A 27,197-nucleotide genomic window follows, 5' to 3' on the forward strand; every position below is an offset into this window, starting at 1 on the left:
GAAGGTCAGTATTCAGGGCTAGAATGAAGTGTTTATTATAGAAAGAGTGTCGTGATATTATTGGTTATTGGGGCGGGCGCAAACCGCCCATGTCACACAGCATCCGGATTCCACGCACTTGGCCGAACTTGACACGATTGCGGTTTGGTAAAATATGTCACTGTGCACTCATGCCTGCTAAGTATTTAGCACATGTGAGCTTGTCTTTATCATTAGGTGGCAGTTCACTTGATGACAAAGACTTAGGTCTGTATTCCAGAACGCTTCATAAATTCCACTCAGATTCAAGTATTGAGGGTTTACTAAAACCCTAGCCAACTATGGTGGAATTTAAAAATTTTGGCAATCACAGAACAATCATGAATCGAGTTTTGAGCATTGTTTGTAAAAAATGCTCATAAAATAAAAACTGTTCAACAAAATCAAATTAAATTTTTATGGGACCAAATGGCAACTATTCCGCATCGATGAAAACAAGAATCACGTAAATCGGCTCAGAAATCACGGCGTAATCGATGTACATCATATAGAAAAAAAAATACCAACCGAATTGAAAACCTCCTCCTTTTGTTAAAGTCGGTTAAAGAGTACTTATTCTGTTCTATATGGAAGTTAAAGTCTACGGTCTTGAAGGTTAGTCAATTCATTATCACTACATAGTATAAAAAAAATCGCTTCGCTATCTGTCTGTCTGTCTCTTTGAATATTCAAAACTACGCAAAGGATTTTGATGCGGTTTTTGTAATAGATAGAGTGATTCAAAAGGAAGGTTTATATTTAGCACCCGTGCAAAGCCGGGGCAGGTCGCTATTTTGGACATAAAATGATCTTAAAATCATTGTGGTTTAAAAATAATACATAAGTTTTGTAAAATATAGTTTTATTAATAAATGCTTACATCGCTCCCCTCTATTCAACGTGAGCTGACTACCTGCGTCAGAACTTGTAAACATAACAATCTTTTTCTTAAAATACCAACTATAATCTCCGTATCACTAACATACTTTTATCACACAAAACACACATACTTTTGGCATTAAATTGTATGTATAAAGATTTTATAGCAAATACTGCACAGCTAAAAGAGGATTTAAGCCAATCAAATAATTTAGAAATTCATGTTTTCAAGCAAATCTTACACAAGCAGTGTTAATCTTAACTTACATACGCATGAACATTTCTTATCATAATTGGTTAAAAATATTAGATTCGATATCATCAATTCGATTCAACATCACGTTTAGTCCTCCCGGAAAACTAAACGAATTGCTTGAAATAAAATATACCCTGATTGACGAATAATCAACTTCTTTCAGTGCTTCTAGTTATTTGTATTAGAAATACTGGCATAGAAAAAAGGTGCTGGTGACTCAGCATATGCCGGGGTTGCTGCGTGCGGTGCCCTATAGGGAACAACATCGGTACTTTTTAACACGCTGTGCAGTAAATTCTGCTGATCTGACAAAAGTATATTTAAATGCCTCAATTCTTGATCGATCTTCTTCAAATTGAACGTTGTTTGGTCCATCTTCTCTTGCATTCCTCTTATCTCTATATTGAAATTAGGATCACTCGATTGATTTTCTTTGTTAAACTTTGACGAATACTTATTTTTATACAACATTTCCTTAACAGATCTGCCAGACTTCATCTTATTCAATTGCGCTAATTCATACGCCGCCATCATTATGTCAGTCGGCAATCGTTTCTCTCTTGGATTTAACGGTTTTACACTCAATATTACCTTTCCAGCTTCGGGAGAGACTAAAGCAGTTCTATAAACGTATTTGTGAAGACATTTTGGTAGCCAAGCGCTAAACATACCCATTTCTACGAACAAAATCAGCTTGGTCTGTCTAACTAGTTTTGACAACCCTGCAGTCTTTCTTAGGCCTTGAATGTCGTGAACAGCGATACCGACAAGCAAATTCATCAAGATAATTGTGACAAACATAAGGAACAAGATGAATATTATTTGCGAAGACAATTCAAACACTAGAGGTGGGTCGTCTTGCAGTGGGTCGTTGATGAGAATATTTAAATTTAGCTCTCCCACCATCATTGATAAGGTACTTATGAAGCCCATCAAAGGGTTGGAAAACATTTCTTCGTTTGGGAACACGACGCAGAAGCAAATTGTGAAACCTAACAACAGGCAAACGTAAGCCAAGAGAAGTTTTAAGAATTCAGTGAGAACCTTTTGATACATTGCTACGTAATCGCCAAACATTGGTAACTGACCCATCATGAGCATAAGATTAGTCCAAGCTCCAAGAACGGCGTATCCTCCAACATGATTCTGCCAGCTGTAGTCGTCATCGATGTTGTAAAGCGAAAACACAGAAAGCAAGACAAACCATTCCATCAAATTTTCAAATGTCGTGAAGTACTGATAAATGCTAGAATATCCAGTAATACCAGTCAATTTACGGACTATCTCAAATGCTGTAATCCCCATTAACACCCATCGTTCAAACTCAATCGGATTATGTTTCAGCATTACTCCTAATAGAGACTGCTTCTGACATAGCTCATTAGGTACCCCATATTTTTTTGAATATTTACCCTTGCACGTTTTCACCACAGCAGTAAGAACGTAAATTGATAAAAATGACACAAACAGGAAGCAAAAGATTAATCTCGCCAAATAAAACTTTCTTATCTTCCGCCACTTCATAAACAAAAACGCTGAGCATAGTGGATGCAATAATATGTCTTTTTGACCTTCGTCTATCAAACTGTTTAAATAAGTTATCTCCCTAGGATAAGAAAACTTTAACAATTTGCCAAAATCAAATTCAATTTGTACCTCTTCATTACCCTCCGATGAACGACTCAAAGATATACCACTGTCCAAATTATGACGTAGAATTGCCAGTGATTTAGGTGTCTTTCTAGCTATGACGCTCAAAGCTGTGTGACCTTTCTTCGATTTTGAAATGACATCTCCGCCCAGAAATATTAAAGTTTCAACACATTGTGTCAAACTATCCATTGCAGCGAGGTGTAAAGGCGAGTATCCATAAGCGTCTTTCTTATTTACTTGAGCTCCCCAACTTACAAGTATATCTATGATATCGCAAGCACGCTCTGAACGGCTTACCGCGGCGTGCAATGGTGTTCGTTTATCAAAATCTTCAATGTTAGGATCGGCATTTCCATCTCGTAATAGAATTTCCACGCATTCCAAACTTGAACAACGGGCAGCAAGATGAAGAGCTGTAAAACCTCTGTGATTTCTTGTATTTGCCTTTGCTCCCTCTGTTATTAACAATTCGACGCACTCAGCGTATCCTCTAGCAGCTGCCAAGTGCAAGGCTGTAGATTCTTTATCTCTTTGTTTAGTTACACCATTAACACTTATCTTGGTTTCTTTCAAAAGATATGATAAACAACGTTGAGCACCAAGCTCCGCTGCTAAATGTAAAGCATTCAAACCTCCTGATGTTGCATATCCAGGGTCGACTCCCCTTTCGATGAACAGCTCCATGCACTCCACAGCATCAGCTCGCACTGCACAGTGAACAAGGTTATCTTCACAGCCAGCCCTTTGCACAACGGCATGCAACGAAGCATCATGAGCAATTAACACTTCTGCCACTTCCAATGAATTCCCAAACGCTGCGCAATGTAGAGGCGTGAAATATTTAGGAGCATAATCAACATCAGCACCACGAGATATCAAGAAAACTGCAGCTCTCCCCGCACCACTAAATGCAGCTAAATGCAAAGCCGTCAACCCAGCCGGTTCTGAGCTGTGAATATCGGCACCCGCTTCCAAAATCATCGGCAGCAGCTCATCGCGAGTCAAAAATGCTGCCCAAAGTAATGTTAGATTCACAACCACTTCAGGAGCTGAACTGATGTGTTCAGCGATATTGTCGGCCGTGATCAACCCACACTCGACGTCGTCAAAGAATCTTCCCGCTCCAAGGGCTAATGCGCGTTCACAGAGCCCCTTCCGTGCTGCTTCTTCTGTCAGTCGTGCGTCAGGGTCGGGTGCGAGGACATCAAAACTGTGATACATGTTGGGAGCATCTTCGGCTGGCGGTGAGGGTCCGACGAAAAGGTATTCCTTTGTCTTGCCTGGCTCGCGTGCAGTTTCCAGTAAGTCGATGCTGCGTACATGTTTGTAGTTGTTAAGAGGAAATTCTTCAGGTTCGCGGTTTCTCGAGCTGAAACTCCTGGCCATACGCGGTCTCGTGGGCGTCGACGCGGGAGTCTGCAGCGGTTTTGGCCAGCCCATCTCTCGGTACCCAAAGTTGTCCATGGCTGGAGCGTGACTGACGGCTGAAGCATCTATCTGCTCGCTATCTTATCAGGTTTGTTTTAGCGCTTGGTCAAATAAGCCAACTATTTGACGTGATTTATGAAGCTGTTATTACGCGCAATTAGAAGGTAATTTGCATGTCAAGTGGTATTCTTATTCTGGGAATCGATTGTGATGTAACGTAGACTTAGGGTGCGGCCAGACGGTGCGTTTTGGGGTGGTATATGTAGGTCAGTTGATTATGTGGTTTTTAAAGTAGATGACCGCAACTCATACCTTAGTCGACAGTGTCATTTTCATATCAAACTCTAGAATTCCAACATAATAATGTACCTTATCCTCATCATAACTTCAGCTAAAGGATGTTCACTTATGATCAGCAAGATAAACAGAATGTTTCCTTCAATTAACGATTTTTTATTTTATTGATTACTTCAGGAACATAATTTCATGTTTTAACTCACTCTAACTCAGTGACCGATGTCAATAATACATTATTTTGACGTAAAAACATGTCTAAATTGTGACAAAAATATGACAAGTTACAGCAATTTTTCATAAATAGACATTCAGCCAAATTCCCGACTCCTACATTTCCCTGTAACATCTCTCATCCCGATGACAGTACATCAACCTCATTACAAACGGTTGTTTGCGCGTGCGCAAAAATATACAAATATTTGCGCGGGAGCGTCTGCGACATGCGCTGACACTTCTGTTATTGTTCGTTTTGTTCATGAAGGTTTTGTTATGAGTTTGTTATGCCCTCGTGCTCTAAAAACAATAGAATGTAGGTAAAATTTGGGTGGATAACCGGCTGAGTGGCTATGACAGCTGAAGTGAAACGATTTCGCAATTAACTGTCATGAATGAATGTTAATTTTGTCTAGGACTTAGAGTAGGCGCACACCGTTGATTTTTCGTCGGCCGATAGTTTAGTCGGGCAGTTGATCAGTATGGGCATGTATGGGAGTGCGCATACTACGCCGATTCGATTCGGCCGATTCTTCATACAATTTAAAATCGGGCACAACTATCGGCCAACTAAAAATCAACGGTGTGCGCCTACTCTTAGGTATCATTTGTTTTCTTAACTACCTCTAGTATAAAAAGAGGCAGAGCTTAGGATCTACATTCGGAATCAAATTAAATAGGTACTTATCCAAGAGCTTGAATTAGACTTATAAAATGACAAAAAAAATCCATACACAGTGTGGATTCTTTTTTACAAAGTAAACATTATGTAAAAAGGACAAAAAGCATACTCACTCTTTTACTTATGCGGATAATATTTTATCAGCTCATATTATCTTTCTCTCTACAATTAGGTACATATAAATGTTGTATCATCATCTAAATCCTTAGTCTATGATCGGAACCAATTATTATGGTCCAAAACTTCAAACTCAAGCATTGATTCTAACTCAACCTATAAAAAAATATAACTCAACCAATCAAAGTTTCAAACTCCAATCTCTATAGGCTTGAGATTGAATTGAGTTTCAACATCGTTACATAATACGGCCATTCGTATTTGTTGAACATTTAAAACACAAACCTCAATTTATGAATTCGTAACAATTTGTACCGATACAGTTTCTACTGAATCACAAGATAAAAAGTTATTTACGCCCGAATAATAATCTTCCATTGTTTAAATATTTGTTTTACTCTTGTTTTCATTCGTTTTCCTCTTTATAATCACGTTTTTATACATCCATTATTAAACACAGGCACATGTTAATTTTAAACAATCTAATTTGATAATTATGAAATTATATTAACTTTTGCCCACGGCTTGTTTGTCACAGAAAAACATTTTCGCGCGCATCCCTGTTTCAAAAACTGAGATAAAAACTATCATAAATGTCCTTTTCCGGGACTCAAACTATCTCTATGCCAAATTTCATCAAATCAGTTCAGTAGTTTAGTTGCGAAAGCGTGACAGACAGACATAGTTACTTTATAATAATAAAGTACGGATTCTTTTTTTATTAGGCAATAACTAAATAATTTTATACCTAATACATTTACAAAAAAACTTAAAATTAAGTAGGGATAAACTTTAGACATTGTTAATTATAGATTAATTTAGAACTCAAGTTGTTGTTCTATCTATGACTCCAGTTTGATAGTTATAATTTTCCTACTGATATAAATAAACATTAAGTTTGTTTTTGCGAAGTGTGAAAACATGTTCTCTGATTGTCAGTTCAATCTATTTTTAGTAGTTAGTAGATTTTTATCATATCAAATTCTAGCGCGAACTATACAGGATGTGCAAGATCGATTGGCAAACAATAACATTTTTTAACCCTGCATATTACAGATAACTGAAATTCCCTAGGAATTTCACACATTTTGTAGTTTTCTTGTCATAAATCAAATTATGTAGGTAGAATAAGGTCATTTATGATTCGGTCGTTCTTTTCAGCCGAATGACGTCCACTGCTGGAAAAAGGCCTCCCTCAAGAATTTCCACAAAGACCGGTTCTGAGCCGCCCGCATCCAGGCACCTCTCGCGACCTTCTCCAGATCGTCGGTCCACCTAGTGGGAGGCCTGTCCACACTACGTCTTCTGGCTGTAGTCGCCTCTCGAGGAGGACTGACCATACAAAGATTTGTACTAGATATTCTAACAACTAAATGAATCATTTTTTGTTTTAGATATTTTTGACTATTCTACTAGTAGAACATTAATTAAGGACAGACAAATTAATAATTTGATCGAGACGATGACCTATGTAGATTCACTGCTTAAATCTTTGCCAACCTGAACTCCACACCCTGTATTTAACCAACAGCTCACCAAATATGCGACATACTTGGCACCCAGTTTGACACTGGGTTCAAGCCATCACGGAGGCATCCGACCATCAAACCGACGGCTTACTCGACCGGGGAATCGAACTGACACCTAACTAACGCCCTGCACCGGCTAACGGTCTAACGGCACCGCGTTATCTGTACTATATTAGTTTTATCTTCAAGATAATTTCGTTTAGTTTAAATTATTCGTAATCCGTGAGTAAGATGATACGGTCGCGATGTAGGTCGCAGGTTGCCAAACTTTACAGTAAAGTACTGTTATCAATGTATCGTATCGTATCGTTTCAGCCGAATGACGTCCACTGCTGGACAAAAGCCTCCCCCAAGGATTCCCACAAAGACCGGTCCTGCGCCGTCCGTGTAACTAAATAAAATAAATATCCTTGAACACTTTGCATTGCGCCATCTTCTTTTTCTTCTTTTCAGTCTGATGTCCAGTGCTGGACAAAGGGGAGCGTGGGAACTTCGACTATCTGGTGAAGACTCCTAACAACAACATAAACTAACTTATATAGGTACACGACACGGTGTGTTTCTTGTGGACGTCAAAACGGGCTGATATTTTTTTTAATTATCTTAAGTAAGTATTTCATAAAGTCATTTTTTGTGCATGACAAGGCACTCGCACCTGGGTGTTAATTGAGATGCAGTCCAGGGTGGTACATAGCCCTTTCGGACCCGCGCTTAAACTAGAAATTAATTTGTAATTTTGAAGAAGAATTTTAGGTAATTTGGGGCCGCAGATTACGAATCCGCTATAATTTTCCAGATTTTCCGCCGCCATCTTGGAAAATTCATATACCAACAATTGTATCAAACTGGGCCCTTCACTTCCCACGTACAATTGTGAGGGTCAAAATTGTAAGGGTTTTGGAAATTTTATCAATGGCATGAATTCCGAAAAACGTATTTATAACCAGTAAGGAATAAAGAGGTTTCATTTTTATACCAATATTTGCCATTTAATATTGATTTGTGGGCAAAACCATCTGTTCCATGAGCTCAAAAGTAAATATAGCACTCGAAATATTTCTATGAAGTTTTAATATCTCCTGGATCATGAACTGCATCTCCTGGAAGATGTTGACGATTGAAGGGCTTCGTCTGCTATGCCGCTTGCATACTCAGAGGTATGTATCGTCATGAATGTCTGAGCCTTCATCAGAAGAAGAGGAGTAGTTCATCTGAAGTAGCCGAAACTAGCTTTTGTCATTGTCATCGCTCTCATCCCCAGATGTATTGAGCATCTCTGCGATAGTAGCGTCGTTTAAAATCGGAAACATGGTGCGGAAACCATGAAAAATTAATAATTATGAGAAACTTAAAATACGCATAAGGTATTGTAGGGCCCACGTCGATACAATTGTGTCAGTAAAGTTCGTTAAGCCATTATGCCAAAGTCTTTGCTTACAATTAGTCACTGTTATCACAAAAAGATGCTATTTTTATCTATTTGTTTAATCAATAACTTGTAAATTACTACAATTATAAAATAAAACCATAGTAGGTACTTTCTTTCGCCAAGTCGGGGAGCGCAATCAGTCATGAACTGTACAGGTTGTAACCTGCTCACCAACTGCGCTTCGGACAAAATTTGCACGGGAGGTGAAAGAACGCATCCCGCACAATCGTACGATACTCAGCCCATCCACTTTTAATGTAAAACTAATGAGATAATCTCGATTTTGTAACCCGCACAATTGTATTGGAGCGGTCCGAAAGGGATAGGTATCTATTATACCTACATAAGAATAAGAATATTTCATTGTAGGTAGAAAATAAGCAGTAAAAAATGCATAATATGGTCTCATATTAATTGCTGTTGTTAAGTCTCATTAGGTACTGGAAAGGTCCAAAGTACAAGTACATAATTTTGTGAAATGTTGAGAACCTCTGAAATTCAAATTAAACTCATCCCACTCGGCACCTAAAAACACAATTCCTTTACACAACGGCTCGTAAATACAGATTACAATGTCACACGCTTGCTATTTGATTACTTCGCGAATGATACTAAACTATCTACTGTAATGAAAAGTAGAGTTTATTCGCTATATCACGTGTCTTTATAATATCTCTTTAGGTTATTGCAATTGTTGTTTAGAGAAGCATCGATTTACAAGACTACCGGTACTCTAAATGTTTAGATAATCCTGGTTCGAGTCCTAAGTAGGGCACCGACTAAGTTTGTGTTTATGTAGACAAAATGGATTAACAGCCAGTGAACGCCAGACCTACGTTATTTTACGAAAGCTGAAAGTTTGTCAGCGCATGCTCCCAACATAGGTAAGAACATTGGACCAACATGAGGTTTGCCTAAGCTACCCTAATAAGATGTTTTTTCCTCATCAGGCAGATAGTTTTCACGGATTCAAACCCTTGCCAGACAAGTTTTTAGGGTAACTGCCAAAACCACGATGACCCAAACTTCATGTTGGTCCAACGTTCTTACTTGGGTTGCATCAGTTGCAAATAACGTATGTCTGGCGTTCACTGGCTCTCAGTACAAAATTATATTAATTCTCTATCTTCTTCTTCTTTTCAGCCAAATGACGTCCACTGCTGGACAAAGGCCTCCCCCAAGGTTTTCCACAATGAACGGTCCTGCGCTGCCCGCATCCAGGCTCTTCCCGCGACCTTTACCAGATCGTCGGTCCACCTAGTAGGAGGCCTGCCCACGCTACGTCTTCCAGCCCGTAATTCTCTATAACCACGCTATAACTGTCTTTTACAGTTGTTTTTTCGACTTACTACTAAGATAGAGTCGCATAAGTCTTAATAGTTACTAGAACAAGCAGGAAAAAATATTTCTGCGTTGTACCTTCAATAAAACACTGAATTTATCGTTAATTTACCGTTATCTATCATCAGCATTAGTATAGTGATACCCAATGTATAGATTAGTGGAGTTTTCACTTTAACTGATTTTATTAGGGCAATAAAATGTGTATATGAATGGAGATACGATTTTCTTTCTAGGCTCTCAATAAGATATCATCGATACAAGTTATTTTAGTGAAATTAGATACATTTTGTATAATTTTCCTGTAGATTAGCTTGTAGCTTTTTCTAATATGCAGCACCCTATGACACGTTAAAAGGGTACAAATACATTTTTTATGCATAACAAGGCCGGTATTTAAACGCAATGGCACCTATTGTTAAGTGAAATCTAGTTTAGGATGGCACTATGCCCTGTAAGCCTATGCACTCTCGTCTGGAAATTTCTTATTCGTATGACCTCACATGATCTTCAATCTTTAGCAGACCACTGTTGGACATAGCTATAATATGGTAATTTAATAAATATTATGTTTATGTCTTCGGCTTGTCACATCCAGCTTCTTCTTCTCATTTCGCAAGCAGTATCTCTACTTTGGAGAGCGTCTTACACTACGAGTAATCTTGCAAATCGCTATATACCTACATAATTTGTATTTCAAACAAGTCTGCAAATCCCAAACCAAATTGGGAACAAAGAAATTCAATATCCAACTTCACAGGCATTTCTGATTGCTTATTACACTCGCATCATTTTGATTACAACTTTATAAATCACAGCTAACGGACCGTTTTAAGACAATGCAAAGCAAATTCTTCGGAAATCGTTTCAAATAAACATTTCCTCAGATTCAAAAGGTTTAAGCTGGATTATAACATTTATCAAATTGTATTTGGAACACTTTTCAGGAAGTTCAGGATGCATGTCAGAAAAAAATTAGGACTTTTATACATATTCTTAAAAGGCTGTGTTTTATTTTAAAAATTTTCATGATTAAAACTCTTTGAAAATAGTGGCTGAAAACTCTGAAGGTTTTTTTTTAATTTTGTTTTATAAATGTTGTACACCATGATAACTAGTAATTGTAACCTGTTTTGAGACAAATATATACTTCCTATCTATCTGAATGCAGTGGACTTCCTGTGGCTGAAAATGTGGATGGATAATGACGATGATGATCTGACTTTATTTACCGATTTTTTTTTTTGTCTTTTAGGTAATGGGCCTTGATTAGCAATCAAAAGGGTAGATAGTACGAGCCATAATAAGCAGGTATGTAAAACCAAACCAGTTACACCGATAAATCTAACAACAATTTACCTCAATAAACAGTTTTATTTTAGACAAAATTTGTTTACTCTTACTACAGAATCTCTTACCAACCAATGAACAATTTCAAAAACAATAAAAAAGTTGAGCTGTCCACTTTTCTACAGTCTCTCGTGTGCAAGACTCCTTATTTTTTTATTAAACACATTCCAAATACATGCACTGCATCAAATTAATGAACCGTCCGATTGTGAAACGTCAGTCAAAATGATGTCATGTTTGTTTTTCGCGAGATTCGCATTGTTAATCTGAAATGTGTCTGAGAATCTCTGAGATGTGGCGAGCATCAGCTCGTTCAGGTTTGCGTCATAACATTATTTGTTGTTTCTGCGATTCCTGTTACGATTTTATATTGGGCATTGATGATAAAGACTGGTAGAACGATGGCCTAGTTAGGAGGAGAGCACAAAATCCTCAGAAAAGTCATAGAACCCCTCACTGAGCGCTGGTAGGGTAAAAAGATTATGAGACATGTAGAGGCTCCTTAAGAGCAAAATGACGATTTGTAAGAACTATTTATTAGTCCAAACAAATAAAGAAATTTTGACTTTGACTTTGACTTTGACTTTGACTTTGACTTTGACTTTGACACTATGTCGTTTTATGAGTGCCTTTTATCCTATGTATGCCATTGAAGATTAAAATAAATAATAATGAATCAAATTCAAATTCAAACGTTTATTGCATGTCACATTACAATTTATATGTTGTTGCAAAATAGAGGTATACATGTGACGCCCTGCAAGCGCACAGCAAAACATCAGAGAGAGGGTTAGTATTTACCTTAAGGCCGGGTAGCAGAGAAAATGGCGAAAATGAGGATTTCATTTTTCATTTTTGAGGTACTAAACAGTAAAATTAAAGGCTAAGATTTTTATTGGGCATAGTTGAGGATATTTTCTAGGGCTATTAACGGATGGAAACACGATTTGATGAAGTTGACTCGATAGAATAAATTCCCAAAGTTACCTCTATTCGTTTTCTATTTATGGTTTTATTTTTAAAATAAGCGATTTGAGATTCTAAATCTTTTACTAAACTAAAGTTCAGAAATAACTTGAGGGCTTTTAACGGATGAAATTTTTATATTGCGTCTTATTTAGTTACTATGTTAAAAAATGTGGAAAAAATCGTCCATGACGGCTTGGACAATCTCAATCAGTCGCGCGGTGGCGCTTACGGAGGACGGACGCGTGTCAGTTTTTTGGCCGTGACAGTTCGCGATTTGTCAATATTTTTGACAATGATGACTTTGATGAGTCACAGTATAATAATATCAGTGTTACTGGAGAAAGCTGCAAGATAGAAGAATCTTCTAGCCAAAAAGATGGCAGATGCAGCAGATGTCAACGGATTTAAAACTTGGAGTTCATGTGACTCCTTCTAGACTTGAGTCTCTAGAGCGTCCCTTCCTCCACCATGCGTAAAAGTTTTCCAAAAATACTGTCTGAGGTCTGTAATAAAAGTCTAAACTGCAAGATAGAAGAATCTTTTAGCCAAAAACATGGCAGATGCAGCATATATCAACGAATTTAAGACTGGACTGGCACCACCTTGCAATGTCATCCTCTCATTGTTATCTGTAATGTAAATTATTTTAAAATGTGTTTAAAAAATAAAATGTTCGTTTTATTATTTCAATAATCTGACCTCTCAACTCAACTACACTACACAAACACCTTTGTTCGCAACTGTACTGACGAAACCTCGATATTATACCGTTCATTTAAGATGGCAAGCTTTTTGCTGCGGTAATGCACTCCAGGTAACCGTGTGTGATGCTTATTGCTCATAGTGATTTTCGATACAGAGCCCCGTACATACGTTATACATAAATTATGGAAAGAAAACACCCAGACCAATACAAACAAATATGTATGCAATTTTAGTATGATATTTTTATTTATTAATAAACAAAAAGACTGAACAAAATTGATGCGTGTACTGATTAATGTAATTAACCACATGCAAAGCTTTGTGAATTGCAACAACTATTATTTATTATCCAAGCTCTAAATAATCGCTACTAGTAACTGATCATAAAATGTTTTTCCAATCGCTCAAGCTCCCGAGGATCTACCGATAGGTCGGGTGACGTAATCTTGAAATTCTTTTAGCCGGCGCGGAACTTCCGGAAGGTCGGGTGACGCCACGCCTCTTTGAACCGTGTTTACTTTGGCAGTTATATTCTATGTTTATTCGATTCTAAAATATATTCCCAAAAATTTTGAAAGTTGTTTTAATTTCTATCACTTGGATATGATTTGTATTAGAAAGTGCTGTGAGTGTGACGCTTGAACGGAAGGAAGTCAACCTAACCTAACCAACTGCGTATTTCCAAACTGCGTATTTCTATACTGTGTAGCCGCGAGAGCTCTTTGGCGCGCTGTCTTCGGCGAAGTACTGCGCGCGCAGATTTTGACAGCGCGAAATACCTACTTTAGCAGAAATACCAAGCCTTAAAAATAATTTTAAATCCCAAAGTAGGTACACGACAAAAGAAAAGTGGCTTATGCCCGTATTCACAAACGATACTTGCTTATGTGAAGCAGCAAATCGAAAGCACAGCGTTGAATAGAGCTCTGTGATTGGTTTATGTGGCACCCTGTGCGCCCACGCGCACTGTGAGAGCTCATAGTAATGTTTGTGAATACGGACGTTAGATAAACATTAAACACACGTAGGTATTAAAAACGTTTTTAGCAATTTAAAAGGAAAGTCAATTTTGTTTGGACTGTTGTATGGTAAGACTAGATAATTTCATAGGACTTATTGCTTCATGGTGGTCTATATCATTGAAATTCATCAAAATACCTGTCGGACCATTTTCGTCCAGTTAGCCACCACGTCGATTAGTCTGGCTAGATTCTAGATCAATGATAGTATAGAATTCTGTGGCTGCATTCCACCTTGCTCTATAAACGGTTGTCAAATAATTTACGAAGTTTATAATCTGATACTTGATACTATTTGTTCATAGCTTGCCTTGAAAATTGATGGTTTAATTGATAAAAAGAAATACGTATTAATAGTAACCTGCAATGGTGCTTCGTGAATTGACTATCACTGTGGTTGCGACTTCGGATTCCACTAAGTCCTTTGCTCAAAGAAAACGTCGAAGTGTGAAAAGTCGAGCCTGCCTGTATGCGGATATCAACTTAGACGATCTCATAATTTGTAAACATAGGTACATATTATAGATACACCAATGACCCTAAATTCCTAACCATGATCATTTTTGTTTGCTATTGTTTGTAACAGGTCATTGCTCCAATGGTCAGAGGTTAGTAAACTGAACTACACGCCCAAAAATAGATGTTTTAGATGTTTACATTCACACAGGATGCGTATACACGTGTTTCAGTTAGAAATCAACTGTGATAAGTATTTTACTGAACTACAGAAAAGAACGTATCATGAAAGTGCATTTCATTGTCTAAACCGTGCCGTCATATACCTACTCGTACATAGTTCTTGCAACTCACTAAAGCTAAGGCGAGTGATCTTTTGTATGTGTACGTGTACATGCTCATAACGATAATGTAATATCAGTAATGTCTATCAAAACTTTTGAAAAATCTTTCACGATGACCGGTTGGCAGCAGCTTCCAGCCTATCCTAACCTATGAGGTCGTCGGTCCACCTTGTGGGTGGATGTCTTACGTCTATTGGTAAGGCCTATGTTCAGCAGCACGATGATGATGATGAAGATTATTATAAAAATCACTAATAATAAAAACATACTTCTCGCTTCCTTCAAGCCCGCGGCCTTAACCCTGGAATCGAACTTGATTAAACAAAAAACAATACCAAATAGCGCAGCGAACAATCGCTTGTAAATCCAGAGCAATCACACTGCCACATACCAATGCATTGTTTCGGAAACAGAAGTCACTGAGATTGTAGTCCGGGAGTTGGTTCCATTTAAATGCTTTTAATTCAATTTGGATAATAAAATATAGGTTGACAAAAGAGAGATTAAATAGACTCTTTCTCGCTTTCTCGTTTTATGGCCAAGATAGATGGAATTCAAAATTGCTAACAAACAGAATTGAACCAAAATTTTATTATATGTAGGTACTAGGTACTTTAAAACTCTTTATTACCGTTCGTTTGTTCGTTTGTGACGTCCACTGCTGGACAAAGGCCTCCCCCAAGGATTTCCAGAACGACCGGTCTTGCGCCGCCCGCATCCAGGCACCTCCCGCCACCCTCACCAGATCGTCGTTTCACCTATTAGGGGGGCCTGCAAACTACACCTTCCAGCCCGCGGTCAACATTCGAGAACTTTTATGCCCCATGTAATCTGTAAGCCCTGAGTCACTTGATGGAGTGAATAGTTATGGTTTCCTCTCCTGGCCTATAGCGGCAGTTGTTATTATGCAGTAAAACCCGAGATGGTAATAAAGCTATTGTAGACGGCACGTGCCAATGTAAAAGCTCAAAACGCTTTATGAAGCTTTGAAACGTAATGTTAATTCCCTTGAAGGAGCATACTTCAAACATAAATGCTACAGGAAAGTTCGTTGTAGAGACTTAGAAGAACTAAGTATTTTTACAAAAGAAAAAGCAAGTGTTAAGCAATTTTACCAAAAATAATATCCACCTTCATCATTTTTTTCACCAAAAACTGAAATTGTGTAAAAAGCCCTGAATATTATTTTCAAAAAGGTACATTTTACCACATTTGACTCCAGGGCTATAATTTTAATATTACATTTAATAATGTAATGTAGTACCTAGGTGTCACACATCACATGAGTCACCAGCGGACCTTGACATTCAGATGCGAATGCGATGCAAAAAGTAAATCTTTTTTAGTCGATTGCACCTTTGAAAGGTGACCGCTGTATAAATCTGGGGAAGACATAGATAGACACAATTCAGTGAGCATTATTAGCTACATAAAGAGGAGATTAAGGTATTTTATTATTTCGTACCTCTCGTTTCGTACTGTTTCTTTGCGAGATCGAATCAGAAATGAGGAAATCCGTAAACCAACTAAAGTTGCTGACATAGCCCGACGGATTAGCAAGCTGAAGTGGCAATGGGCAGGGCATATAGTACGCAGAACTGACGGCCGATGGAGCAGCAAGGTTCTGGAATGGAGGCCGCGTACCGGAAAACGCAGCGTGAGACGTCCACCTACAAGGTGGACTGACGACATCGTAAAGGTAGCAGGGAAGCGCTGGATGGAGGCTGCTACCAATCGATCAACGTGGAAAGCATTAGGGGAGGCCTATGTTCAGCAGTGGACGTCCTATGGCTGAAATTATGATGATGATTATTATTTCGTACCTACTTTGGTAGAGTACTTTCGTACTATTTATTTCAATATTTATTTCGCTTTTCTGAACTATTCTTATACACACGAAAATATCCATTATTGAAATTGATTCTAAACATTGCATCTGTTTCATTAATAAAAAATAATGGATAAAAATACTAAATAAATACTTACCTGTTACAAAGATCTTTAGTAAATGTCACGAACAGAATCATGACAACTTTTTTATGTTTAAATATCACACATCAAGAATGCAAAAAGATGTAACTGACACTAACAATGTTATACGCTCGTGATGATTCACCGCCAACACTGGTTTTGCGACAACATTAATAAAAAGATATTAAGAATATTCTCAGACTCAGAACTATCAGAGTAAATACAAATTGTATTTACTCTGGAACTATCATTTAGACCAACTAAAATGAAACTAATTCAACTCTTGTATAACTAATAAATATCGTAGGTATGTTGAATGAAATATTTCTGTATTCTACTGAAGTCAAACCAGCAATATATTTGAGCATCGTAGTCGAGTTTTCAACCACTACGCCAAATCGTCGCTATATGTTTTCAAATTCTTGTATTTGGGCAGTAGCATGAAGCGAATTTTAAGTATGATTTTTATTAATAAAATACTTTTCAAAAGTTAATTAACCGAGCCATTAGGCGATAGGTAATTAAGAACTTTTGATCTAACAAATGTAGATCCTTTAGAAAACAATTCTTCAAAGCATTCTCTGTCATCAGTTGCACCAGTCATCATAACCTCGGTCAACATTGCCACTTCACTTCGCACGTTGTCGTCCCAGTTGAACCTGAGTACACCTACAACATGCTCAAGTAAGAGTCTCAAAGGAATATCAATTTTGTCTCGTTTCTTTTGAGACCATTGCCGAATAGCTTGAAGGGTAGTGTCAAACGTTATAATCGTCAATTCCTCTCCATCCACTCCACTAAAAGTCCTGTCAATTATTTCTATAAGAATTCGAACTGCCTTCGTTTTAGTATTCAAGTCTTGGTCAGCGGTCTTCGTCAGCTTGAACCGTTGAGTGATGACGGATCTCACAACAGAGAACGTCTCCTTCAAATTATACAAATCCTTTGACAATGATTCTAACTTCTCGCCAATCATATCTGCTATGTTATCTTTCATGAAAGCTTTGAAGAAATTAGTCCGATTCCTTATTAGCTCAGACACAATCTTAACGATAATCTCTACATGTTTGTCGGATAACTTTAATATTTCGCTTATTAATTCTGCAAAGTAGTCAGATATACCGGGATAAGCTCTACAAATATCCAACTCTTCACAGATGAAAAATATTTGCCGTTTTTTATGGATCACACTATCTTTGTATATTATTTCTGTCAAACTTTCTATGCCATACGGTGTTATGTTATTAACCTTTTTGTCAATCATTGTATTGAGTAACATCCTTCCTTCACTATACAGCAACATGTTCGATGAAGCAACTATGTCCAAGAGTTGATACTCCCTGTCGATTTCAGAACTTGCTTCTTGGTTCGTGATATAACCAATGTAATTTTTCATTTTTCTCGTGTAGCTGTCAATCGTGGATTTAATTAGCGATGACAATACTGATTCAGGAACTTTTAATCTTTCTTGAATGCGTTCAGTAATTCTATCTATATTTCGAGCTTCTGAGTAAATTATACGATCGAAAAAATTTTGCACGCGAGGATTATCATTCGATAGACGACTTCTTGCATAATTGTGATCAATATCAACAACTTTATTATTATTTGCAAGACTCAATTTTTTCTCTGTTCCATTTCTTCTAGAATCTACATCTTCACTTTTGTCAGAAAAATCTTTGGACGGTGTCTTTTTCTGTTTAGAATTTTGCATCTTGTCAAATCTTGGATTCTTTTTAAATGTTTGTTTTTCATTCCCATCCACATTTACATTTTTAATGTATTTATCTTTTTTTGCAATGTTATTTGTATCTAGATGTAAAGCCATTCTTTTCCTATTTTCTCGAGAACAATCATCAGTATCCTCCATAGATTCTTTTTTCTCGTTTACTTTTTTATTGTCAACATTCATATTATTATTATCTGTATCTGAACTTCTATCACTATCAGCGATATTATTTTTAAATTGTGCTTTTTCTTTGTCATCGGCTTCCATTTCTGTAGATGTAGACGAGTCCCTTTTTTCATTAGTTTTGCTTCTTATTGTTTTGTCAACATAGATATTTTTAAGATGTTTTATGAGTTGGTCTCCTACTCGTACCACACCTTCTATTTCTATATCCTGACTGTTGATAGGATAAATATCTGAAAACAATTGTGTATCCACATAATTATCTCAAATAACAAAAATACAATAGGCTGAAAAACATATTATAAAATAAAATACTCACCAACAAACAAAATTAATGAGCAAATAGAAATTAAGGACATGATTTTCTTGTAGTAAGTACTTGTTAAGTAATTTCTGAATTTCTTCACACCGATAAAACGATTTAAGTTTCCTTTCAAACGAACATTTAATGAGAATTATAAAGGTTAGTTAATTTTATGTACCGATAAATGAATATCCATAAAACTTTCCTGTACCAAAAGAAACATTTTTACACAGTTTTTAATAGGAACTCTACCTTTACCTTTTCAGAGTTTTCCGAAAGATATTGCTTCCTTGTTATCACCATGTTAATCCCCTAACATTTTCTATTCTGACGAATTTTTTTTGTGTCGTGTACTCGTGTAACAACAAGTAATACATAATCTATCTATTCCATAGATTCAACCAGAAATCATAAAGCATCACAAATATTAGCACCTGGAAGTTATTTGTCTTTCTACATTGCACTGAAGACAAATGCATAAAGTCATTAATTTGAAAGTGTTTGAGAGTCAGACGAGGTGGTTTTCTCTAGTCGACAACAAGTGAAGAAACGCTAGAAAGTGTTAAACAAAGCGTTAAATCGAAGTAGAGAAATTTAACTACTAAATTTTAATTAGGATTGCCTATTACATAAAAATATTACTGAAGGATGAGCAAAAACCTAGGTAAGTACCAAAGTTGAGACGGCTTGATTAAGGATTAATTTATAATGCCCATTTTCCGTTCATACTGGGAATTAGTAAATATAATAAAATTGCCGGATTAAAGCTATTCCTACCGCTGCTGCAACTCCTGTGTGACCAGGATCTACAAAAAATTTTTCATGTCCAAAATTAAGTAAATAATCATTGACTTAATGTAGAAACGTAGCGTTAATATCTGGACTAAACACAATGAAATCGTAGCCTTTAGGCGCGAACACACTGTAAATCATTCGCGCAAGCTCCAGACAGCGCGGCGGATAGTTAGTAATGCCCCTTAGGAGGTTTTAGGGCTGCTCTAAAAGTTATAATAATGCTTAATCAATTCATCATCATCATCATTTCAGCCATAGGACGTCCACTGCTGAACATAGGCCTCCCCCAATGTTTTCCATGTTGATCGATAGGTAGCGGCCTGCGTCCAGCGCTTCCCTGCTACCTTTATGATGTCGTCTTTCCACCTTGTGGGTGGACGTCCCACCTATCATATCCTACCACCCGTACTGGAAAACGCAGCTTAATCAATTAATAGCTAAAAAAAATAAAGTCCATACAGCCTTATGTGTCTTGTCGCCTGCATGCTATCCCCTTGTATTGTGCATTGTTCGATATCATTCAAGTTGTTACAACCGTACCCAGTCTGCTCTACCTCGTAACCCAACATACCTAAGCTAAAAATTTAAGATTCAAGTCCCAGTTGAGGCAATCGATTTTTACTACTAATGTATTGAAATATACTGCATCTATAAATGAAAATGATAGTTCAGTTGGCACCGAAGATTAATTAGGCGGGTTTTAGAATCGCGCTGACCGCTCGCTGATCGTCGGCGCTGACAGATCAATATGTATGTAATTGAAGGGAACGTTCCTGAGTGACGCTGATCACTCGGCGCCGACGCTTCATACATTTCGGCTGTCAGCGCTGACGGTCAGCGTGCGTCAGCGTGACTCTAAAACCAGCCTTAAAGATACTTTAAAAGGTACCTACCTAGTTAGTGACCTAATAGCAACCCAGACATAACATTTATAATCTATAATGATGTTCAGAACCCAGGTCCCAGACACAACATGCATGATATCTATAATGATGTTCCTAGTTATGTAGATCATAGTTCGCGTGATTAGATGATAAATAAATGTAAATAGGTAAAACGTGTGCGATCACTTGCCTGATGTAGGTAAATGTTTACACAATTTACATTGTATACAGAGTGAAAACAAAATTAACATGTGATTTGCGGTATCTAACAGATATTCAATTCATGTATCACAAGACCTATGAAGATTCTAAGCCTATTCATTTATTGTAAACTAGGAAATAATAATTGACGGACTTATTGCCTTACACAATCATCTTCCAGTAAACCTTAAGAGTAATGTAGATGAATGAGAGAGAAAAAGTAGCGTGTTCTATTTGACAATAACTGACTCGGAGGACTTCGGTCAATATCTATTGCGGAAAATGTCGGATTAAATCCCTAATTTATTTATTTATTCAGTATATTTTCGAAGATTTTTGACTAACTAAACTAAAATATAGCGTAAACCCTAAACAGAGGCGCATGCGCACTTGCATTCGTAAGTGATCTCGCTTAAAGGGCACGCCCTCAGACGCAACTGTATATGTTATTGCAGGTAACAATTACACTATGTATGCACTATGCACAGAATATGTAGGTACTAGTACTTCGGTAATAGTGAGTTTATAATTTCCTCAACATCTAGCTTAATCGGTAGCCCAACATCCTGGGACCAGACCATCCTGGGGTGGGCCATGCGCACCCGGCCATATACGCGCATAATCCCATTTATAACCAGGTACTTTTTAATTACAATCGGGAATACCCCCTCAAGCAATTCGATTATTTCAAGTAATTAAAAATCTTCCAATACTCACTCCGCTCCTTTTTCGACCATGTGTGCCATGCATTCAGCCGTAATGTCATAAATAACGCAGATAATTTGGGAATAGGCTCACGGACTAAAATGTCAAGGAGATCAATTAGCATCGTGACCCACAAGTGTGTTTCATCCTCATCATTTCAGCCACAGGACATCCACCACCACCACTGAACTCGCTCGGTTGGCAGAGGCCTACATCCAGCGCTTCTTGCTACTTTCATGAGGTCGTCGGTCGGACGTTTCACGCTGCATTTTTCGGTACGTGGCCTCCACTCCAGAACCTTGCTGCCCCATCGGCCGTCAGTTCTGCGTACTATGTGCACTGCCTAAGTTTATTTCCCAATATCTACTAAAAGGATAAAAACTGCTAGGACCCTTTGCCATCCCTAGCTTTCTCCCTATCTAAATCCAGACCAATCAACTGATACTCATGATCAGCCCATAATACCTCAATAATAAATCCCTGGACGACCTACTGCTTCCAGCTAAATGTGGGATTATTACAAAGCTGCGTCCAGACTGGTGCTTAGTCGTATTTATTAAAATTCCACAACAAGATAATAATAATAAGCATGTTAGTATTTAAAATTGTTATTACCAAACATAGTGAAGAAGTAACAGATGGTGCTCGTTAAAGAATTTAAATATTAATAATTCTAATTGGGTAACAGATTATTGGTGTAAAGACAATACTTTTTTTGAAGCAACGATAGCCGAACGGTGTAGGGCTCGGACTGGCTGACTCCTGATCCGAGGAACGCGGATTCGAATCCTGCCGCCTCTCGACTATAGTGGTGAACCCACTCGTTACACAAGCATATTATTATTATTTTAGCTTAATACGCGGGGCTAACGAGAAAATAGTAATTCGTGCATTACAAAAATTACTAATATAGGTACCTACTTACTTAAAAAATCTAGGTAAGGTTTTAAGCAATCAATAAAATTATTGGCTTACACCGAGCAGTGGATGATCAACAGTTGCTCCTCTCAGTATTCCAACCAGTACTTATACGCAGCTTAATATTGTTAATATGCATAACATAAAGGGTTATAGGCGAATTCAATGTGAACGTGGACATAAGGCAGCCGCCGATATGCTGACGTGTGGCGCCGGTCCTACTTTGGGTCCGAGTCATGAGAGGAAGCTACAAAAGATACCTTTAAAAATGGGACTATTCCTATTTCTTGCTGCAACTCCTGTGTAGCCAGGATCTACAGCTCGGTCGCCAATAAAAACCCAACCAGTGAAGGTCAAGTTTGTCCCGGGAGAAAGTTAAAATGTCATTAAACCCACAACGAATTTAACCAGGAGAGCTTACGCTCTTACCGGATTATTCCCACCTCTCGTTCCCATCACTGCAACTGCTGTGTAGTCAGGACCTAAAACTAGTAAAAACCCAACCAGTGAAGGTCAAGTTTGTCCCGGGGAAAAGTTAACATTAAACTGTGTTTGGACCCGAAACTGTGACTGCACCAGACAGTCTGCCAATAGAGAGAGATGGCGGGAGATCGTGCGGAGAGTTGTATCCGCCTCTACAACCGATGTGAACAACGCCTCAACGTGACCAAGAACATTTAGGAGGAGTTCGAAGCCTATTTCTCTCGTGAATGAATATGAGTTTCATTCGTGCATTCTCTTAAAGAAACTTAAGTAATGATGAACTAGGTTTAATTTTCTTTGGCCGCTATCGACTGTAGATTCCACTACCACCTCTTACATCTTGCACCAGTTTTAATCGCCGCTATAAATCAAGGCAACACACTGTACCTCAGTTAATACGACGCTAAGATCCACTAGAAGTCCTGATGCCTACATTGTAATGCTGCACAGCGTTCAGGTTCAGAGATTAACTGCAAATGCCTCGTTGAAATGATACCACGAGTTCCTTGAGTCGTTAACACCTGAGAAATGCTTTGAGATAGGATTAATCTGCTTGAACTATACCTACATAAAGTAAATAGAGTGATTGTAAGAGGTGATTTAAAGTGTTTTATTTGTAAAAATATTTTACCATCACCCTGGACTATCTTTAAAGATCTTTTAAGACTCAAAGCTAAATGAACTGGATCCTCAAAATATGAACGACTGACAAGGGATATTGAGCCGTTTTTATCTTACAATAATAGATTAATAAAGCCTAGATAGGTACATAGCGCAAGAAAAGTGAGGCAAATTTTGAAACTTGAATTTTTTAAATGTCTTATTAAATAACAAATAATATAACATTTTATTACGATAATTAATGTGGATAAAAATCTCTCACTTTCGAAAAAATCTCCTTAATTTAAACATTTTTATACAACGTTTTGACAGTAAAGACATACATTTTTGCCTCACTTTTGACGAAGCGTTTGTAAGAAAATTTAATCTAGGCTTTATTTATCTAAGCTTGCAATTAACCTTTCAAAGCTTATTTTATTAAATCTTATCAAAACATACTTTATGTAAAATTCAATGCAAAAATGCAGTCCGACTCGTTTCGCGGCAAACTAAGCAATATTTAGCAGAATTTATAATATACTTAAACGTTTAAATATGCAATAGTTTGACTTTGAAATGGCAATTACGTAATATCTAACTTATGTAGGTCACCGAGGCTGCCCTGCCCGGTCTAGGCGAAGTTAGTGTTTATTAAGTAGTTGAACAGGGACGGACTTACATAATGATATGCAGGCGAAGTGGTAAAAAACTTAATACATAAACCTGGAGGTCTAGACAAGTGGCACTTTTAGATTAAATGGAAAATCGATTCATTGAAACTCCATCCAAAAATAAGGCCTTTCGACCATCTTTTGACATAAAAACTGTCACATTTTGCATTTTGTTTGGGGGCCTGATAAATTGATGATCAGGCCGAAATGGGAAGATTTCACCTAGAATTCGCAATCATAGAGGAATCAATAAAGCTGTTATTATTCTTGGTATAAGAATTATTTTGTCTGTACCTGCACCCTGATCATGAAAAACTCTACTAATCGTTTAGTAATCATCGTATAGCGACACTATTTTTAGCCATACCATAACGAAAACTATTTGTTCGTACTCTCGTCACTGAGCTACCGATCTGTTTCCCTTATTCATAAAAAATAAAACAGTAGATATTATAACACCATTTATTACTAAAACACTTTTAAATTATGTCATAATCACAGCCAAATAAACATTAACGAAGATTAAATTCTTAAAAGAACATAGCATTCAAAATCCAAGACTATTTCTAGTAATAAATTTTAATGTTCTTTACTAGATATTATTATATCAGATCTGCTCTATAAGTGGTTTCAATTCAACTGGGGAGGCGACCAAACCACCCCTTCACAGTTACGCCCAAAGCACGCGCGTAGTTAGTGTGAACCATCGTTGGCAGATGGCGTTGTGCTGCTTTATTTAACGCGATATCAAAGTATTTTTTCCAATAAAGACTAGGCTCCAGTTTTTCATGTATTTTTACTAGAGATGGAAATGATTGCTATTTTTCATTCATTTTCATTATATGAAATGATGATTTTTTTTTCATATGATTTCACATGTGAAATTTCACAGGCAATGATTTTTATTCGCAGTGTTTTAATGTAGCTCTTTCATATAATGTGCTACTTTTTTAATGAAGTATGAATTATGATGAAGGATTGCTAATTAGCTAAAATATGAAATGTAACAATATCTGTTTCATTTATGTCCCACAACAAAAAACAAACAGTTTCACAGCACATTAATAACCGCGCGACTAATGAAAATCATTCATTTCATCTGCCTGCTATCTAATGAAATCACACGAATCATGACAAGGAAATCTAAACCTTTGAGTTTAAAGTTCATATTTAAAATGCCCAGTTTCGTCCGTCATCACATCTCTTGTCTTTTTCTAACACGCACATGATCAAATCATTCCTTCTTACTCGCTCGGTCGCTTCGCAGAGCTGCGCTCACGAACTTCGCTCGAATGAATGAATGAAATTCATGTGGTTCGTGATTTCGTTGACTGTGAACTTATAGCAGTCTATGTGAAGTAAAATAGCAGGTGTGATTAATGAAATTCATTTCATATGATTTTTCACCTGCTATTCATGAAATGTTCCATGCCTAATTTTTACTCATCTGTGAACTACTATAGTTTTATCATAGTCTAGATAGGTAGGTTACCGATACTATGTTAAGACTACTTAAGAGTAGTTACTAGTGCATCTGGAGTCTGGACTGGGTAATGTTTCAATTTTTGAAAGCAAGTACCTATTCGTAGTTGCTAATAAACGCTACATTATGGATGGACCCTGAGTTCAGGGTAGGATGAGCATGTACATTGTACAGGATGTTAAAAAAAAGTTTTTTTTACGTAAATCGATTATCTTACTGATCCTGAGTCACTCCTAAAAATTTGGCAACACTTTGCAATTTCACCCTGTATAATAAATATTAAACATAGTAGTCACTGGTTCCCAAACACAATTTAATAATCGATAATAATAAATACACTCAACATCAAATAAACCGCACCATCCGCGACGCGAACTTTAAAGATTTTCTTCTGACAAAATTATGGTACCCCAACAATATTGGTGTTATTAGAAAGACCAATAAATATCCTTAAAGAAAAATACATTTCATTTCTAAATAAATGATTAACATATACCATAAATGTGACTTGAAAATAGACCTCAGTTTGGGCTCACCTCTGGGATCAATTAGACCAATTTTTATGGTTATAAATAAAACCAAATTTTGGTTTTATAACCATAAAAATTGAACTGAGGTCTATTTTCAAGTCACATTTATAGTATATGTTAAATTTTAATAAAGATCTCACGTGTCCTCTTTAACAGATGGATAGCGATTAATCCCAACTTAACAGTTTTATAGTCATAAAAATGGCTATAGTGTAACTACCTATTTTTTGAAGAAGTGACTCTGGATCCTTGTAAAGACACATTTTTGGGGCAAAAACCTTTCCTTTAATGAAATGAAGTTTAGAACTAGGCTTTTAAATGGTACCAATGTTGGTGGGAAGTGGGGATGCATACGTTTGATAAGTGCTTGTCGCGGGAGGTGCGATTTATTTGATGCCGAGTGTAGTTCATCATTAGATACTTAGGTCCCCTTGATTGACATGTATTATTTATTGTCCATGGTGCATATCTTTTCTTAAAGGATACTAAACTTTTGTTTGTCACCTGTCATCCGCTTTGCAATGAAGGGAAGTCGAACCTTAACTTCAAACTCCTCCTGTGTTCTTTTGATTAATTTCGTTGCGGGTCCAATGACAGTTAATTTTCCCCCGGGACAAACTTGGCCTTCACTGTTTGGGTTTTTATTGGCGGTCAAGCTGTAGATCCTGGCTACACAGGAGTTGCAGCGGTGGGATCGAGAGGTGGGGTTAGACGATCATGTTGTTTACGTATTTACTTATCAGCCTGCATATACTGCAACTTTAGAGAAACCTATTTATATTAACAGGTGATTTAGGTTAAACCTCAATGATACATGTACCAAGGTTTCTCCAATCAAGACCATTAGACCTATTACGATTGCAATTAATCTTAGCACTAGTAAAGGCTTGTAGTTAGCTAATTACAGGTGTTTCTTTATAACTATCGCGGAGCTAAGTAGGTTTCGTAGGTCAGAATGAAACTAATCTTGAGACTTGATTCAATATCAAGCTGTGATTTGTTATTTATTTATCTAAATATTTAAATAACTCAAAGGTGACTGACTGACTGACTAA

At 37.2% G+C, this 27,197-nt stretch overlaps 1 protein-coding gene across 1 annotated transcript; it reads right to left on the reverse strand.

Moving 5' to 3' along the window:
* Positions 1–1,076: 1,076 nt before the first annotated feature.
* Positions 1,077–4,300, reverse strand: LOC114355453 (transient receptor potential channel pyrexia). The gene has a single exon (XM_028308295.1). It carries the CDS (start codon positions 4,268–4,270, stop codon positions 1,322–1,324), a length of 2,949 nt encoding a protein of 982 aa, XP_028164096.1. The 5' UTR covers positions 4,271–4,300; the 3' UTR covers positions 1,077–1,321.
* Positions 4,301–27,197: the final 22,897 nt, after the last annotated feature.

This window comes from Ostrinia furnacalis, unplaced genomic scaffold (genome assembly GCF_004193835.3).
Source record: "Ostrinia furnacalis isolate ACB-3 unplaced genomic scaffold, ASM419383v2 OfSCF2409, whole genome shotgun sequence".
NCBI classification, from domain to species: domain Eukaryota; kingdom Metazoa; phylum Arthropoda; class Insecta; order Lepidoptera; family Crambidae; genus Ostrinia; species Ostrinia furnacalis.

Coding starts and splice junctions, on each gene's coding strand:
- LOC114355453 (XM_028308295.1), bottom strand. CDS start 4,270: ATGGACAACTTTGGGTACCGAGAGATGGGCTGGCCAAAACCGCTGCAG.